General features: G+C 55.0%; 2 protein-coding genes across 7 annotated transcripts in view; one reads left to right on the forward strand and one right to left on the reverse strand.

Annotated features, from left to right (window-relative positions):
- Positions 1 to 1,439: 1,439 nt before the first annotated feature.
- Positions 1,440 to 14,515, reverse strand: CCT5 (chaperonin containing TCP1 subunit 5). The gene is made up of 11 exons (XM_029941079.1): positions 14,336 to 14,515; positions 11,615 to 11,675; positions 10,924 to 11,088; positions 9,506 to 9,704; positions 7,446 to 7,638; positions 7,217 to 7,366; positions 5,198 to 5,317; positions 4,485 to 4,670; positions 3,804 to 3,941; positions 3,132 to 3,312; positions 1,440 to 1,711 (listed from the first exon to the last, which is right to left on the reverse strand). The coding sequence occupies exons 1-11, from the start codon at positions 14,438 to 14,440 to the stop codon at positions 1,584 to 1,586; spliced, it is 1,626 nt and encodes a 541-aa protein (XP_029796939.1). The 5' UTR covers positions 14,441 to 14,515; the 3' UTR covers positions 1,440 to 1,583.
- Positions 14,516 to 14,698: 183 nt separating this feature from the next.
- Positions 14,699 to 15,011, forward strand: part of ATPSCKMT (ATP synthase c subunit lysine N-methyltransferase) — a 16,800-nt gene continuing 16,487 nt past the window's right edge. For 2 of the 6 annotated variants that reach the window (XR_003909474.1, XM_029941080.1), the window contains exon 1: positions 14,885 to 14,927. Coding sequence is in view for 5 of the 6 variants with exons in the window: in XM_029941080.1 (XP_029796940.1) it covers positions 14,912 to 14,927 (16 nt within the window). In the remaining variant the exon portion in view is untranslated. Of the gene's footprint in view, positions 14,928 to 15,011 lie in introns of all 6 variants that reach the window. The other 4 variants (XM_029941082.1, XM_029941084.1, XM_029941085.1 and 1 more) reach the window with 4 other exon arrangements.

A 15,011-nucleotide genomic window follows, 5' to 3' on the forward strand; every position in this document is an offset into this window, starting at 1 on the left:
CCTTCCAGAAGCATCTGTGCTTGAGTGGTTGCTATTAGAACCGAAGACCAGATCATGTAACAAACGCTGTGTAAATCCGGCAAGTGCGGGCATCTGGCCTTAGGGTCACGGTCAGCGGAGGCAAGGGACTCGTCTTGCACGTCGCGAGAAGGCTCTCTGGGTCCCCGTGCGGCTGTCGGAGGGATTTGGAGAGCTGGCCCGGAAGGAAGGCACGTTTGAAAAGCCCGCCGAAGCGTCGGGTGGAGACTTCACGGTCGGCTACAGAAGGCTCTGGATCCTATTTGACATTAGACTTTCTTAGACCCAGTGTCCTAATCCTCATTCCAGTGCAAGGAAGTTGTCTTTTGCATTATTAAAAAAAGTGGGGGCGTGGGGGGAGATGTACAGCATGACGAGGGATTCATGACTAGGAAGGTCGCGTCACCTTGAAGAGGTCCTCCGATGAGCAAAACCATGCCCACGGCCTTTCCTGCTCACGCAGCCCGTCGGCCCCGCCCCTGCGGGAGCGCGTGTGGCCCCCTTGGGACTAGGGCCGGTGGTTGGCTCCTAGCGCAGTCGTGGTCCCCTCCTGGTGAGCCAGTGCCGTCTGCGGGCGGTCCTTGCAAGGTGTGTCTGACCAGACTCCACACGCACGAGGACGCCGCACCGGGAACCGAGTCACAGATCCCAGCAGTGCTGATGCACAGTACACCTTAGAGGGACACACACACTGGGTTGTGTTCGGCAGTTCAAGCTTCCAAAGCTTGATGGTCGATTCCAGAACTTACTAAAGACGGGAGAAGGAGCACTTGCCCCCAAGCCCGCAGGACGCATGCTTAGCCGAATTACCAGCACAGCCAGAGAAAGACCGGTCAGCATGTGAGGGAAGGAGAATGACGGGACAGCAGCCCCCCATTTGCGTCAGAACCTCGAGACCCTTCCTCGCACGGCCCACTGCTGTGTTCCGGCCCCTCTGAGGGAACCCCTGCCCTCCCCACCCCACCAGGTTTGTGTAGGGGGAGCAGGTGGCTGACTGTGTGGGGAGGGCCAGGCCCGACGGGCATAAGGCCAGAGCCCATGCCAACCTCAGAGCCACACGGCTGGTAGCTCGAAGCACACAGGACCCCCCAATCCCACGCCTTCCCACACTCCTCGGGTCAGTCTCCACCACCAGAGGGCCTGAACTCTGAGAGATGAGCAGCACTTAAATCCGTCTGGTAGGGCCAAGCCCAGCCTTCTTGTAAAGCTGGAGACCAACGTCTATCTTTAAGCCGTTACAAGTATCTGTAAATAAAACCTAGATCTACCCAGCCCCCCTCATCAGGGCAGCCCTTGATTGGCACAGCTGGTTTGGTTTAACATGAATGACGACGGCCACCGTTCAAAGAGGCTGCTTTAATAGCGCGGACACAGAAGCCCCGAGGCCGCGTTCCGGTAACTGAGCGTCTGTCCACAGGAGACACGGTTACCAAACAGCAGGTTTATTGCAGCGTCTACAGTGTCCGGAAAAGACAGTAATAAATACCCACAGACGCATGGCAAGACACCCCTTTATTTAGTCACGGCCGCGGCTCTCACTGCTACATTTACTCTCCGTGCTTTCTTCACTCCTCGGATTCGCCCGGCTTACGGATGTCATCGATCTTCAAGATCATTCTAACCATCTGCGTCGCAAGGGAGATCTGTTGCTTTTTGCCGATCAAAGTCTCTATGACGTGCTGCTGCTTCATATCTGGAGAATACGAACAAACGGTTAGGCTACAGCAGACGTATTTAACATCAGTAACTTGCTCTCGTTTATACAACCACAGTGAAACCTAAAAGATACAAATCTGGGGGCGCCTGGGTGGCTCAGGCAGGTAAGGGTCTCTTGATTTCCGCTCAGGTCATGATCTCAAGGTTTGTGAATCCAAGCCCCATGTGTGGTTCTGCACTGACAGCGTGGAGCCGGCTTGGGGATCAATGGCGCTCTCTCTCTCTCTCTCTCTCTCTCTGCCCATCCCCTGCTTTTGGTATGCTCTCTCTCAAAGAAAAAAACAACAAAAAGTACACAAAAAAAACAAAATAACAGCAACAAAAAAATTTATAAAACCAAAACAAAACCCAAATCTGGAAGAAAGCACTCATCCCCACTACGTTTTCGGAGGAGTGAGATTCCATTACTCCAGAGGACACTCTGGAATTTGAACCTGGGTGCCAGAAGGCTGGGGGTGGAGGGGACCGCTCTCCAGTGACAAGCTAAAGTGCTAGGGGACTGGCTAAAACCTTTCAGTGACATTTCATCCCACAAAATACTAACGTAATTTGGAAAACCCAATGTAAGTGAAAAAAGCGGACTGGGGGTGAAACATAAGATAATTCCAAGAAAGGCCTAAACGTTATAAACTTCAGCAGAACCAGGCATCTGAGTTAAAGAAAACTTGAGTGTTTGTCTGACAAAGAGCTGTGGCCGTCACTAAGCTCTGCTGGCCGTGACGTGAAACCAGGGCGCAGCTGCTGGTCTAAGTGGATGCACAGACCACGAAATCCTGTGGCAGCGAGCGGCCGCGACAGTACAGACCTGGGGGCGCCTGGGCCGGGGGGACTCAATCCGTTAAGTGTCTGACCTTGGTTGGCTCAGGTCATGATCTTGCGGTTTGAACGTGAACCCCTGCGGGGCTCTGTGCTGACGGTGCAGAGTCTGGAGCCTGCTTTGGGTTCTGTACCCACCCCCCACCTCTGCCCTTTACCCGCTTGTGCTGTGTCTCTCTCTCTCCCGTCAAAAAAGAACATTAAAAAAATAAATAAAAAAAAAATAAAAGACAAAAAAAAAGTATGGGCCTGGCCCCACTAATATGGAATCACTTAAATTCAGAGCAAGATCACCTCTAAACTACACAAACAGCCAGAGTCCCAGCACGTGATCTCTGAAGACAACCCCCTACTTCTCAGACGAGAGCATAGAACAGGCAGGCGGCACAAAGTCAGCGAACCACCAGGCTGCCTCCCAGGACATCCGGAACCTTCCTGACAGACATGGGTGTCAAAGCAGCAACACCAGACACTGGAGCGGAAGTCCCCTCTGGCATAACCGGGCACACCAGCTTCCTGTCACTGAGGCGGTCACCCGGCTGGACCCCAACACGGCCCCACGGGCTGCGACAGCTCCTCACCGTTTGTCCCCTTGTGCAAACAGTCGATCCCGAGCGTGGGGTTCATCTCCTTCACTTGTCTGGCGCGCACCTCGGTCATGGTCTGGATGGGGTTCATGCCGCTGTTTTCAGCCAGGGCCATGGGGATGACCTCAAGCGCGTCCGCGAACGCCCGCATGGCGTACTGCTCCAGGGTCGGGCACTGGAAGGGGCAGGCGCGCGTGCAATGCAGAAAAACAAACAAGCCAGCAGTTGGGAAAGGTGAGTAAACCGCACACGTTGAAAACCTAACTCATGAGGAATTCTAAGAACAGGCCATCGGGATTATTTTTAAACCACTAAAGCGTTAAAGGTCACGACAGAGCGAAGGACGGAGAAGGCAGACACGGGAGGGGAGTCCGGAAACAAGAGAGCTCTGACTGCTTTTAGTTACGACAGTTACGGTGTTCAATCAATTCTGAACTCAAAGAAGAACACCGTGGGACCGGAGAGTCGCTGTCAAGGCCGGAAAGGTGGAAGAAGGCTGCGTGACGCCCGTTGTCAGGAGTCTGCGCCTCTGTATGTGGGCAGTGACCGACAGACCCGACACGGGCTACCCAGAGCGGCGACACTGTTTCCCGGGGTCCGGCTCGCCCCGTCTGCTCACAGCCCCCCCCCCCCTCCGCCCTGGTCTGGGAGCCTGCAGGGTGTTACCTTGTCCGCCTCTTGGCTAACGGCCAAAGCACAGGCGATTTCCGCAGCGCCGCCACCGTACACAACTCGATTATCCCGGATGAGGTTCCGGATGACACACAGGGCGTCGTGAAGGGAGCGCTTGGCCTCCTCGATGATCTAGGGAAGACAGTCCCCGTCAGCACAGCCTCGCGTCCAGTCCCCGGTGCGCGCCGGGTACCGGAGACGCTCCCAACACCCCGTCAAGGCCCTCTTGGTTACGAACAAATGGTGAGCCCGCGCCAGGACGTCCAACCAGGTGATTTCTGCCGTCTTGCCCTTTCTGCTCTGTCGTGCGGTGACGAGAACACCAGGCAGCCAGTGACTCATTCCGGGACATGTGACCACGGGATGCGGTCACACAATCCAAAAGTGACCAAGAAAAACCTCAGGGCGCATCTGACCCCGATGCGGTACAGATCTGCTCTCGCAGGAGGGAGATGACTAGCGCCCATGCACCCGTGTCCCCTACTGTCACCTGAGCGACGCAAGAAAGGCCAGTGCGCCTCGTAGCGTTAACAACGGAACACGGCCTTCAGGGACTCACGCCACGGCAAGTCACGGCTTGAGAAAACGGTCATTTTTTGAAGCACAGCGACTCTATCGCAGCCAAACCACATGCCCAGAGCAGAAAACCACGCAGGCGAGGGACTGGGTTCTCACCATCTTGTTTCCTCCTCTGATGAAGATGGTCACGGCCCTGGAGTTCTTGCACTGCTCGATGACCAGCATCTTGTCCTTGGTGGTCCCGAAGGAGATCTCCTTCACCAGCCCGGCGAAGCCCAGCTTCTCCGGCGTCAGCTCCGAGAACCGTGGCACGATCCGCCCTCCTGTCGCAATGGCGATCAACTGGGCGGGCGGGTCAGGAGGAGGAAGGCGCCGGTGAGCACTGGGCCGCAGAGGAGCCGAGTTCCACCGGGGCCACCTGGTGTGCCCGCATGCACCCCACTCCAGCCCCCGGTTTCAAGGTCAACCCAAGAAGGCATGCGGAACAAGCGTGTTTCTGAAGAGCTGGTGTTTCGGCCTGAGCCGCCACCCTCCGGATCACCTCTCCCAACCGCATCGGGCTCTGTGCGCCCACCTGCCAGGGCTGCCCGGGGCCCAGACCCTGTGTGGCATGGCAGCCTGGTGCTGACACAGAGCCAAGCAGGAGGACTTGCGGACAGCATTTCTAAATCCCACAGGACCCCAGAAACACAGAGCCCCACTGCTAAGAGAGAGGTCCTAGCCCTCCTGCCCCTCGCTGCCCGCCCTCCTGTCTGGGGTGCCTGGCGCGCTGGGGGTATTTAAGGCGACGGCTCACGGAGCAGCACCCCGGCCCACATGGGCGGAAGTTCGAGCCCCGCGTCCAGAAGTCTCGGCACAGGGCCTCCTACCTCTATTTCCGGCCCTCCGACCCAGCGAACTGCAGGCAAGTTGTTCTGAAGAAGTAAGTGATTGGCTTCGTCGTCGAAGCCCCACTGGCAGATGGCCAGGTTGGCGCCCGTTTCTTTGATCTGTGGGGAAAAGGCCGGGCATGTTAGGAAGTGTTCCCCGTGCTCAGAAACAAGGCGAGGTGTGTGACGGGGCACGCAGGGCGGGGGCACTGAAATAAAGCAGGGAAAAGAGAAGGAAGGAAGCACACAAGTCGGGCCCAGATTCCAAGCAGTGGACAAATGTCCAGGAGAGTCCCTTCAGTTTCCAATCTGCTGTAAGAATTGATGATTCAGGGGCCCCTGGGGGGCTCAGTTAAGCATCAGACTCTATTTCAGCTCAGGGCACGGTCTCACGGTTCAGGAGTTTGAGCCCCGTGCTGGGCTCTGTGCTGACAGCTCAGACTCTGCTTGAGATTCCCCCTCCCCCCTCTTCTCTACTCACGCTCTCAAAATAAACAAACTTAAAAACCAGTAGCTCACACCAAACCTCACTATTAGAGTGAAATAAAACTGACAAGTCAACAAGGCCCTGCCCCAGAGCCCGGGGGCACAGCTGGTTCTCATTACTGACGCCGTGCGGTACCTTCATGCACCTTTGTGCTGAACACATTCAGTTCACGTTTGTCACACGCTGCTTCTCTCACCCGACTGGAGCGGCCTCGCCCGATTCACAGGTCCCCTGAGAGGCCAGCACATGCACTCCTGCTTCCCACCCCTGCCGGTGGCTAAGCCCCTGGTCCCAAGGTGGCAATGACTGAGCGGTCTGTCTGTCCCACCAGCAGCCATCACCTGTAGGAGCCGTGCCAGCCCCACGTCCACCATCTCACTGGCCTTCAGTCAAGCCACTTGAATCATCCACGCCCGCTCTGGTCCTCCTCTTCCTTCTGTGACCCTCGTGCGCGAACAGCCACCTCGTCTCTGCACGGCTTCCGCCACACCCTCGCTGGGAACAAGCACCGGGCGCCCCCTAAGAACCAGCCTGCCTCGGCGGCTCTCCCCACGGGGCTACTTCCCCTCCCTTGTGCTCAGAACAGGAGGGTCCCTCTTGCTCCTCACGAGCGCCTGTCCTGTTCCTCTCTGGGCCACTCTGGCTCCTTAAAACGCTAGCACGCAGCCCATCCCGTGCCTACTATCATTCCCGGCTGCCTGCATGCCCACCCACACACCTACTCAATCCCCTGCCAGCTTGTCGCCCAGGGTACCCGGACGGGCATTTCCACGGCAGCCTCGGAGCCCAGGTGACGGGTCCTCAGCCACGCCAACCTCTCAGGCTTGTGGTTCCCGCACACGACAGCGGTGCTCCTGCCTCAAGGCCTCTGCGCACACTGTCTACTGCAGTTCCCCTCGGCCCGGAGCGCTCCCCGCCCAGAGACGGAGGTCTCTGGCCACAGGTCCCCAGCGCCCGAGAGGCCCCTTTGAGCACTGTCTTTAACAGGGCCCTGACCCACCAGCCCCTTCCTCTGCGCCTCAAGAGCAAGAGCCCTGCTTCGTTGGCTGCTGTGCCTCGGGTCCCCACGACAGCGCCTGGCATGCGGGAGGCAGAGCCACCGGTCACAATGGAGTAAATGAACCCAACACTCCCCCTGAGACACATCCAGACGGCTTCTCGCTCGGGCATCCCTGTGCGATGCTGCAAATTCTGAAGGACAGAGCCCCAGGACTGCTCGGGGCCTGCACGCATGCGTCCGTACCTCGATGCAGCAGCTTAGAGGACGGAAGATCGAAAGCACAGCTCGAAGCTAACCAACCAACTCCCTGAGGCGCTCCAGACACGCTACCACTTCACGCCCAGATCCAGTTTCTTCCCTCAACGCCCTTCTTGGTGCTGCGAGTGCCTGTTACTTTCATGATCTAAGAGTGAAGGACGGCGGCGCAGACCGCTGACACATCACCCGGGGCCATGCGCCGAGGTCCGAGGATGACACGGACGAGCCCACGGTGCCACCTACACACCCACCTCACACGCCACGGGAGACTTACCTGCTGGATCATCTCTTCGAACTTCTCCTTTTCGTATTTCTGAAGGGCTTTGTAATCTTCCACGGAGGTCACATCCAGCTTATGCTTGGTCTTCGGTTTTGGTGGCTCAAAAGGACACGTGAGGATTGCGATCTTGGCATTCTCCACTAGCTGCGGGGACAAAGGGGATCTTTCAGCTCGAGGATGTAAGAGTGAAAAAGGCGTGAAGCTGCCAAGGACCCGGACTCACTTTTGGCATCTGCGGGTGGCTGAAATCCTTGTCCACAATCACGCCCTTTATGAGTTTCGTGTCCTCCAGCCTCCCGCCCACTTTGCCTTCCACTTTGATGAGCTCGAAGTCCACGTCCCGGCGCTGCATGTCCGCTACGGTGAGGACCGCGTTCACGGCGATCTCGGCCATCTGCCGGTGACAGCTGTTGACCCTGGTGGAGACAGAGGAAGCGTTCACCGCACTCACAACCACTGCAACCACGGCAGGACATGGAATTACGCGGCAACGCGGGTACCTCTAGTAAAACGAAGGGCATTCAGACTCTGGAGACGGCAATGCCACCAGAGCCTGCGCTTGGGACGGTCTGGGGCGGGGGTTCTTAGGCCGCGCTCCACGGACCCCAGAGAACTGTGCTCGGGACGGGAGAACACGACACCTTGTCTAAGTGGGGCGCAGCACTCAGTGAGAAGCCGGACGACTCAGCACGGCTGCTTCCTTTGCAGGACCTCCCACTAACATCAGTTACACACAGGGACGGGGTGGGGTGGGGGGACTGGGAATCTTTTTTTAAAAAGCTTTGAAACACCTGAAAAAAACTGCTCAATAAATTTGCTTTTGGTTCTGGAAAAACTGCAAGGGAAACGTAATACTTGAAACACAATGCATGAAATCTTAGCTCACTTTAGAGAGAAGATAACGGGGACACCATAAATGCTGTTAGTATCCTTGCTATGTTTAACCATTGTCAGTTGTTTTGAACGTTTTCCATAGTAAAGACCAATCTGTATGAGGATTTTCCAAAGACGTGCAAACAGAGCAAGGTCAACGTACAAAGCTAGGATACGACTTGTGCGTTTCAACTAGGACACCTTCCTTTCAAGACAACAGTGAGTACTGTGACAGACACCGTCCGGTGCCGTCCCCCTGCCCAAGAGCTGGTCGCAGCACCTGTACAAAGGGCAACTGGCACCCAGCACGTTCTAGCACATTCTAGCACAGCACAGTGGCGGAGGCTTTTCCCTGGGACTGGAGAGGGCAACAATTTTGTTGCACTTCCCCTGACCTCTGAGTCAAGGCCATGCCTTCCTTTTTGCTAAAACTACGACACACACAGAGATTAGAACATTTCTCACCCTGATCTTGATTCAAAACAACCAGTGCAATAAAGCTCCTCCCGCTGGATTTTTACGCTACAGCATGGCAAAAGCCTGTAAGGCTCCATTATTGTTCAAAACGCATGTCGTTTCGCCGCGGCTGCTTTGGGTCTCCAGAGGACAGGAACCGTGTCTCTGTGCCCGTAAGATGCGGCAGCCTGGGCAACAGCAGGCACTGTGCAAACGTGGAGAACACACATTGTAAGTCACTTTCAAGACTGCCCCTTCTCGTGAAGATTCGGAACCAGTGACTTGTTGGGTGAATACATGAAAAGTGGAGCCCCTCCTCCTAAACGGCTTCCTAGCAACGAAATGGAAGGAAGTGTTTTCAAAACAACATTGCCTAAGTAGGACTGTTTCTGCTTGCTTTCCAACAAGGCCTGTCCTGCTAAATTAAAGACGTAGCTCTCACAATTACCGAGAGTAACTAATTGTGATTACTGTGAGAGTAATTAACGGTAACTAATACCAAGCCTGGAACTTCAGTTTCCAAGTCAAACACAAGACGCATGTGGCTACACCTGCATTAAAAACAAAGCGGAGGAGCCTGGGTGGCTCAGTCAGTTAAGCATCTGACTTCGGCTCAGGTCATGATCTCACAGTTCGTGAGATTGAGCCCCACATCAGGCTCTGTTGTGACAGCTCAGAGCTTGAAGCCTGTTTCAGATTCTGTGTTTCCCTCTCTCTCTGCCCCTCTCCTGCTCATCCTCTCTCTCTGTCTCAAATTAAAAAAAAAAAAAAAAAAACACCATACAAAAATAACACAACAAAACACAGCAAACCCAAATAGCAACAAAAGTGGAAAGACTGCATCGAGTCAGCACCAAGCCACCAGCGAGCGTCATAAAGGAGGCCGTCAGCAACGGGCCCACACGCTGTGCTTCCTCTCTGAGTGTGAACTGCGGAATGGCACCGCGAACGTACACTTTGGAGCCGAGCGTGGTTTTCGCCGTCTGAATCAGGGGCTCCGTGTCCTTCGTGTCAACGAGGACACTATCGCTGATCTTGTCCAGGTGCTCGATGGCGACGCGGGCGGCCTGCTCATAGCCGTCGGCGATCCTGATCGGGTGAATGCCACGGTCCAGCAGCTGCTCGGCCTCCTCCAGCAGGGCGCCAGCCAGGACTGCAGACAAGACCGCGCACAACCACATCAGGAGAGCACTGACACTTACACCACCGACACGAATTAGATGCTCCCCTGGGAAGGTGGGGGTTCCAGAATTCAGGCAAATCTATCTAGGAAGCTGAAGTATTTTTTTAAAGGGAGACTCTGGTTTTGCTTTTAGCAAAGATCTGACAGGTCATCCCTTATACCTGGATGTTCAGCTCTCAGTGACGGACAACACGTAACTGAAGAACATTAACGTAAAAACGTTTTAAGAGTGCAAAAGTCTCTTGTGTTTCCCAAGCCAAGGATTTCTTTTGAAGATTTTTTAAGTAATCTCTACACCCAATGTGGTGCTTGAACTTACAACCCTGAGGTCAAGAACCATGCACTCTAGCATCTGAGTCAGCCAGGTGCCTCTGTTGGGCCAGGGATTTCTATTTGGTAAAACTTATGCTGGTGATAATGAGAATTCGAGGATGTGCTTATGATCGACCCTCCCCACCACCTTCCTTCCTCCTGTTATCTCGGGGCCACAAAGAGGATGGATTTGGTTTTCATACTGCTGTCCTTCCTCCGACACGCCCATACCGGGCTTGGTACCCAACCAATTCTGCTGAATAAATGAATTCAAACCTCACCTACAGAAAAGCTATCTCTCTTCCATCTTCCCCAACTCGTGAAGTTATTTCAGAACTTCAAAAAAGTTTAAAAATGGTAAAATGGATAGTTTAGTTATTTATCAACACCATTCCGCCACACTGGTTTCCTCTGCGAACACACACACTCCGTCAACTACGCGGGAGACGCAGGAACAACCACGTGTCCTAGCTGCAAGCGGAGATACAGGGCCTTCTCCTACATCACTGTAACGTCACTGTCACGCTCAGGAAACCTAGCAGGGCGCTACTCTGCAATGCAGGAGCCTCAAATCCTCCCGTGGACCCCCCAACCCACCCACAGTTTAAAAAAAAAAAAAGAAGCCCGCACCCAGTCAGCGTTCTGCACTACAGCGGTGTGTCACTTCTCTTTGGCTCCCTTGATCTAGAACAGCTGCCTACGTCTCCCCTGAAGAACTGTCCTGTTCTTCCAGGACAAGGACTTCTGAAGAGTCCGGGCCACCTGCACTGTGGCATGTCCTTCAACTTGGATGTGTGCAACCGTCTCCTCCCAATCTGGTTCAGAGCAGATGCGCTCAGCAGGTATGTGGGACTGAGGAAGGGTAATGCTATCTTACCAACGACCCCGGTGGTCCCATCTCCAATTTCATCATCCTGCGATTTGGACAGCTCCACCATCAGCTTGGCAATCTGGTGATCAACGTCCATCATGCTTAAAATGGTGGCACCATCGTTAGTCACCGTCACATCGCCGTCTTTGTCCACCATCATTTTATCAAGTCCTAGGAAGACAGCAATGTTTCAAATGGCATTAAGACCAGAAAACCAAAACCAAGCAAAAACATAACACCAAAAACTGTAAAAAAGAAGGGCTAGACCTCTTGACCCAGTGCCTATTTACAGAATTCATTACACGAATTCAACATACATAATAGAGTATCTGCAGGTAGACATTTTTAGATTGGTGAGTTCAAAGCCATCTAGAGGGCTAAAACCAGAGAAATGGGAGGAAGCAGGAACAGCACTAAATTTAGTATTAATTACAAAAAATAACAACTCTGATTTGGAAAATGCTAATGAAATATTAAAAGATGGAAAATAATTCTGACCTAAAATTGTATGCACTTAAAAATGCGTTTAAAGCCTGAAATACACGAAACAGATTTGTCAGTGCTGGAGGCCTAGGAGGCCCCCGGCTCACGTCCCAACTTTTATAAAGGGATTTGTTACATCACCTACCCTGGATTTATATGTAACACGTATTACCACGGAACGAACACGTCTTGACACGGAATGGCAGTCTCTTACCATTTGGTCCAAGCGATGTTCTCATTGTATTTGCTACAGCTTTTGCTGCCATGATGTGAGACTAAATGAAAGAAAAAGGAAACGTTCAAGTCACATATAATTTTAATACTTGAATTTTTTTTTTAAGTTTTCATTTGAGAGCGAGGGACAGAATCCCAAGCAGGCTCCCCCCACCATGGGGCTTGAACTCATGAACCATGAGACCATGACTTGAACTGGAGTCAAGAGTCAGATGCTCAACCGACTGAGCCACCCAGGCCTCCCTAATTTTTAGTAGCTGGAAGCATACAACTGAAGATTATAAAATCCCATCGCACAGTTTCTGTTCTCCAGAAGCTTCTACATTTAAGAAACAACACACAGGTCTAAATCTTAGTGTGATGACGACGACCAGAGCGAGTAGGCAAGTCTTCCGTCCAAGAACGAGAGCCTCATGCTGCAACGCCCAGCACATCTTGGAGGCGGGTTGTCACCGCGCAGGTAGCAGCTGGGAGCAGGGGCAGGGGGACACGACAGGCCTTGCAAGGCCACACTGCAATGCTCACTCTCGTGCGCTCCTACGTAACGCGCAGCACCCTCAACTGCCCCGCTGGGCTTGCTGCAGAACCGTGCCCAGCGACTGGCCGTGGAGTCAACGGCCCGTCAGCAGTGGAGGCCCCGACGCTCGCACCCTCCCCCGCTTGCGCGGGAGCAGCCTCGCTTTTCTGCAGAGGCGGTTTCCTTTGTTCCTAGTCTTGCCGTCACCAGCCCAGCCTGGGTCCTCAGCACCCAACAGAAATGCAGGGTCTCTTATCCGGCCTCCGGTCCTTTAGATCCATCTGGCACACAGCTAACCTGCCCGTTCTTCTCTAAAGTGTCGCCTGCCTGTCCCCAAACCTTAAATGACTCCCTACTGCCTCACCGTGGAGTCTGAAAGCTTCAGAGTTTCTTCGACGCCCTCCACAACCTGACACCTAGCTCCCTTCCAGCGACGATGGTCCACATGCATTCCCCACAATCGTCCTCAGATCCTTCAAATGCTAAGGCACAGCCATCAACCCCCAACTCCCTTTCAAGGCAGCCACTAACCATGCCCCCCTGACTTGTCGGTGTCCCGGAGATTTAGAGGATGATGATCACAAGCACCCATTCTGGAGCACGGAGGGTTCTGTCCCTAGGGGAGCCCCTGAGACGATCCGGCCTGAATAGGAGCAATGCCAAGGCCGACACCTCTGGCTCTCGACCAGTGCTCTGCAGTCGGCCAGAGGGGTCTTGAGCCACGGCCTGTTCCTGGTAGGCGGGCACCTGGCCACTTCCAGTTCTACCACAACGCCTGTCCCAGTGTGAGGACAGGGGCCGAGGCACCGAGTCACCGTCCACAGCAGCTCGAAGGCTCTGCTGCGCTGTCACACACGAGGTGCTGGACCAGACGGTCTCCGCGGGCTCCTTAAATGAACAGTGGGGGGCGCCCGGGGGGCTCAGTCAGTTAAGCCTCTGACCTGTGGTTTCGGCTCAGGCCATGGGCTCACGGTTCTGAGTTCAAGCTCCACGTTGTGCTCTGTGGTGACAGCTCGAGCCTGCTTGGGATTCTCTCTCCCTCTCTCTGCCACCCCCCTCTAATAAATGAAATTAAAAAAAAATAAACGCACAATGAAGCGGAGTATGTGATACAAGCACTCGGATACCTGCCCCAGGCACCCCTTCAGCCCTTCTTCTCTGCTTTACAGAGGTGCTCCGCCTCCGGGAGGGTTCAGAGAAGCTGTGCAGCCTGTCGGGGCAAACAGCGAGGGGACTCTCCGCTTTCTCGCCTGGACTTCGGGGTTTACCGGCTCCGGTCCTGCTCAGCCCCTCCCGCCACCAGACCCTACTTCCCGAAGTCCATTCTGCCCGAAATGTGGTTCTGCTCAACCCCCTAGAGGCTCCCTCCTTCCAGGGGTAACAGCTCGACTGTGGGATGTTCTAACTGAACTAGAAGATGCTCCGCCAAAACCACATCGCTCTTTTGCCCGACGGCGTGTCCCGCATTCCCTTGCTCAACTCTTGGCTTTTGCTGTCCCCTCTCCCCGAGGTGTCGCGCGCTCTCGCCTTCAAAGCGGGGTCGCCACCCCGATCCAGAGCCAGTCTCCACTAAACGTCTCCAGGACATCCTCCAACTCGGATCCGTTTCCCTAACTGGTGATTCCAGCCACACGCTGCCCTGTGTTAGGGTCCTAAGTGTCCATTTTCCACTCTGCAGTGGTATTTTCTTCGTTAAACGCACACTTTTTTACTTTCCACGACACCACATCCAATATTATACCACACACAAGATGCAAATTACTTTATAAGCGACTAAGTCTTTAAGGAGTGACCAGAAAAAAAAAAAAAAGAACGTCATCCTTCTGGGCTGTTGTTTCTCTCGGAGCCAGGTGACCTGAGAATGCCCCCGGCCCCTTCCCGAAGGAAACACTGTACGGAACGACCAGAGGCTGGAGAAGCGATCGGAGACGCGGGTTCACAGCCTAGGACTTGAATCCGCCCCACCCAACGCTGAAGGGCGCTAGCGGCCCCACTCCAACCCCTAAATCGGGATTAAAGGCTTCTCCGTCGCCGTCTCCCGAGCTCGAGGACAGGGGTGCAGGGCCAGAGATCAGAGGGTGTCCCCGATCTTTCCCCGGAGCACATGGCTGACCCGCTCCCAGGCTTGCGCAGGCGCAGACTCGCGAGCTTCGGCCGCCTCCCCTCAGCCGTTCGCCCCGTTACCTTGAGGGCCTCAAGTCCCATAAGACGAGACTTGCGATCCTGATCCTTGATGATGAGGAAAGGGCGTCCATATTCATCGAAGGCGAGGGTCCCGACCGACGCCATGATGCGGCAGCAACGGTTACTCTCCCCAGGCCGGCGAGTCCGCTCCGAAACCGAGACCACGCCTTCCGCTCGCGGGCGGACCCAAAAGCGCGCGCGTGCGCAGTCCAGACGCGCGTGCGCAGTCAGGGCCGCGAGACTTATTTTTCACGCGAGACTAGTGTCACGCCACACCGTACCTTCTGGAATCAGGGGCCTTAGGAAACTTCTATCATCCAGAACACTGTGGGGGGAGAGGAGGCTCGAAGACGCGGACGGGAATTTAAAACCCTCCAACCGAGCGTAGATCGAGCTCCTCTGCTAAGGCTTTACGACCGAGAGTTCCTGGACAGTGGGCCCCAAGGAGGAACTCGTTTCCTCACGCCGTTGGTTTCTCCCTCCGCCCCTCCCCTTCCCCGGCTCCGAGGAGATGGTAGAACCCATCTCCGGAGTTCCACCCTCTCAGCCCCGCCTCCGGCCGCAGGAAATCTCGCGATGGAGGGAGGCGGCGGTGAGCCGGCCGGCGCGGCGGGCGGCACGGGTGGCGGTTGGGGGCCGCGCGCGGGACTCCCAGCCGGTCGGGCGGGAGTGGGAG

The sequence above is a fragment of the Suricata suricatta genome, chromosome 6 (assembly GCF_006229205.1).
Source record: "Suricata suricatta isolate VVHF042 chromosome 6, meerkat_22Aug2017_6uvM2_HiC, whole genome shotgun sequence".
Taxonomy (NCBI): Eukaryota; Metazoa; Chordata; class Mammalia; order Carnivora; family Herpestidae; genus Suricata; species Suricata suricatta.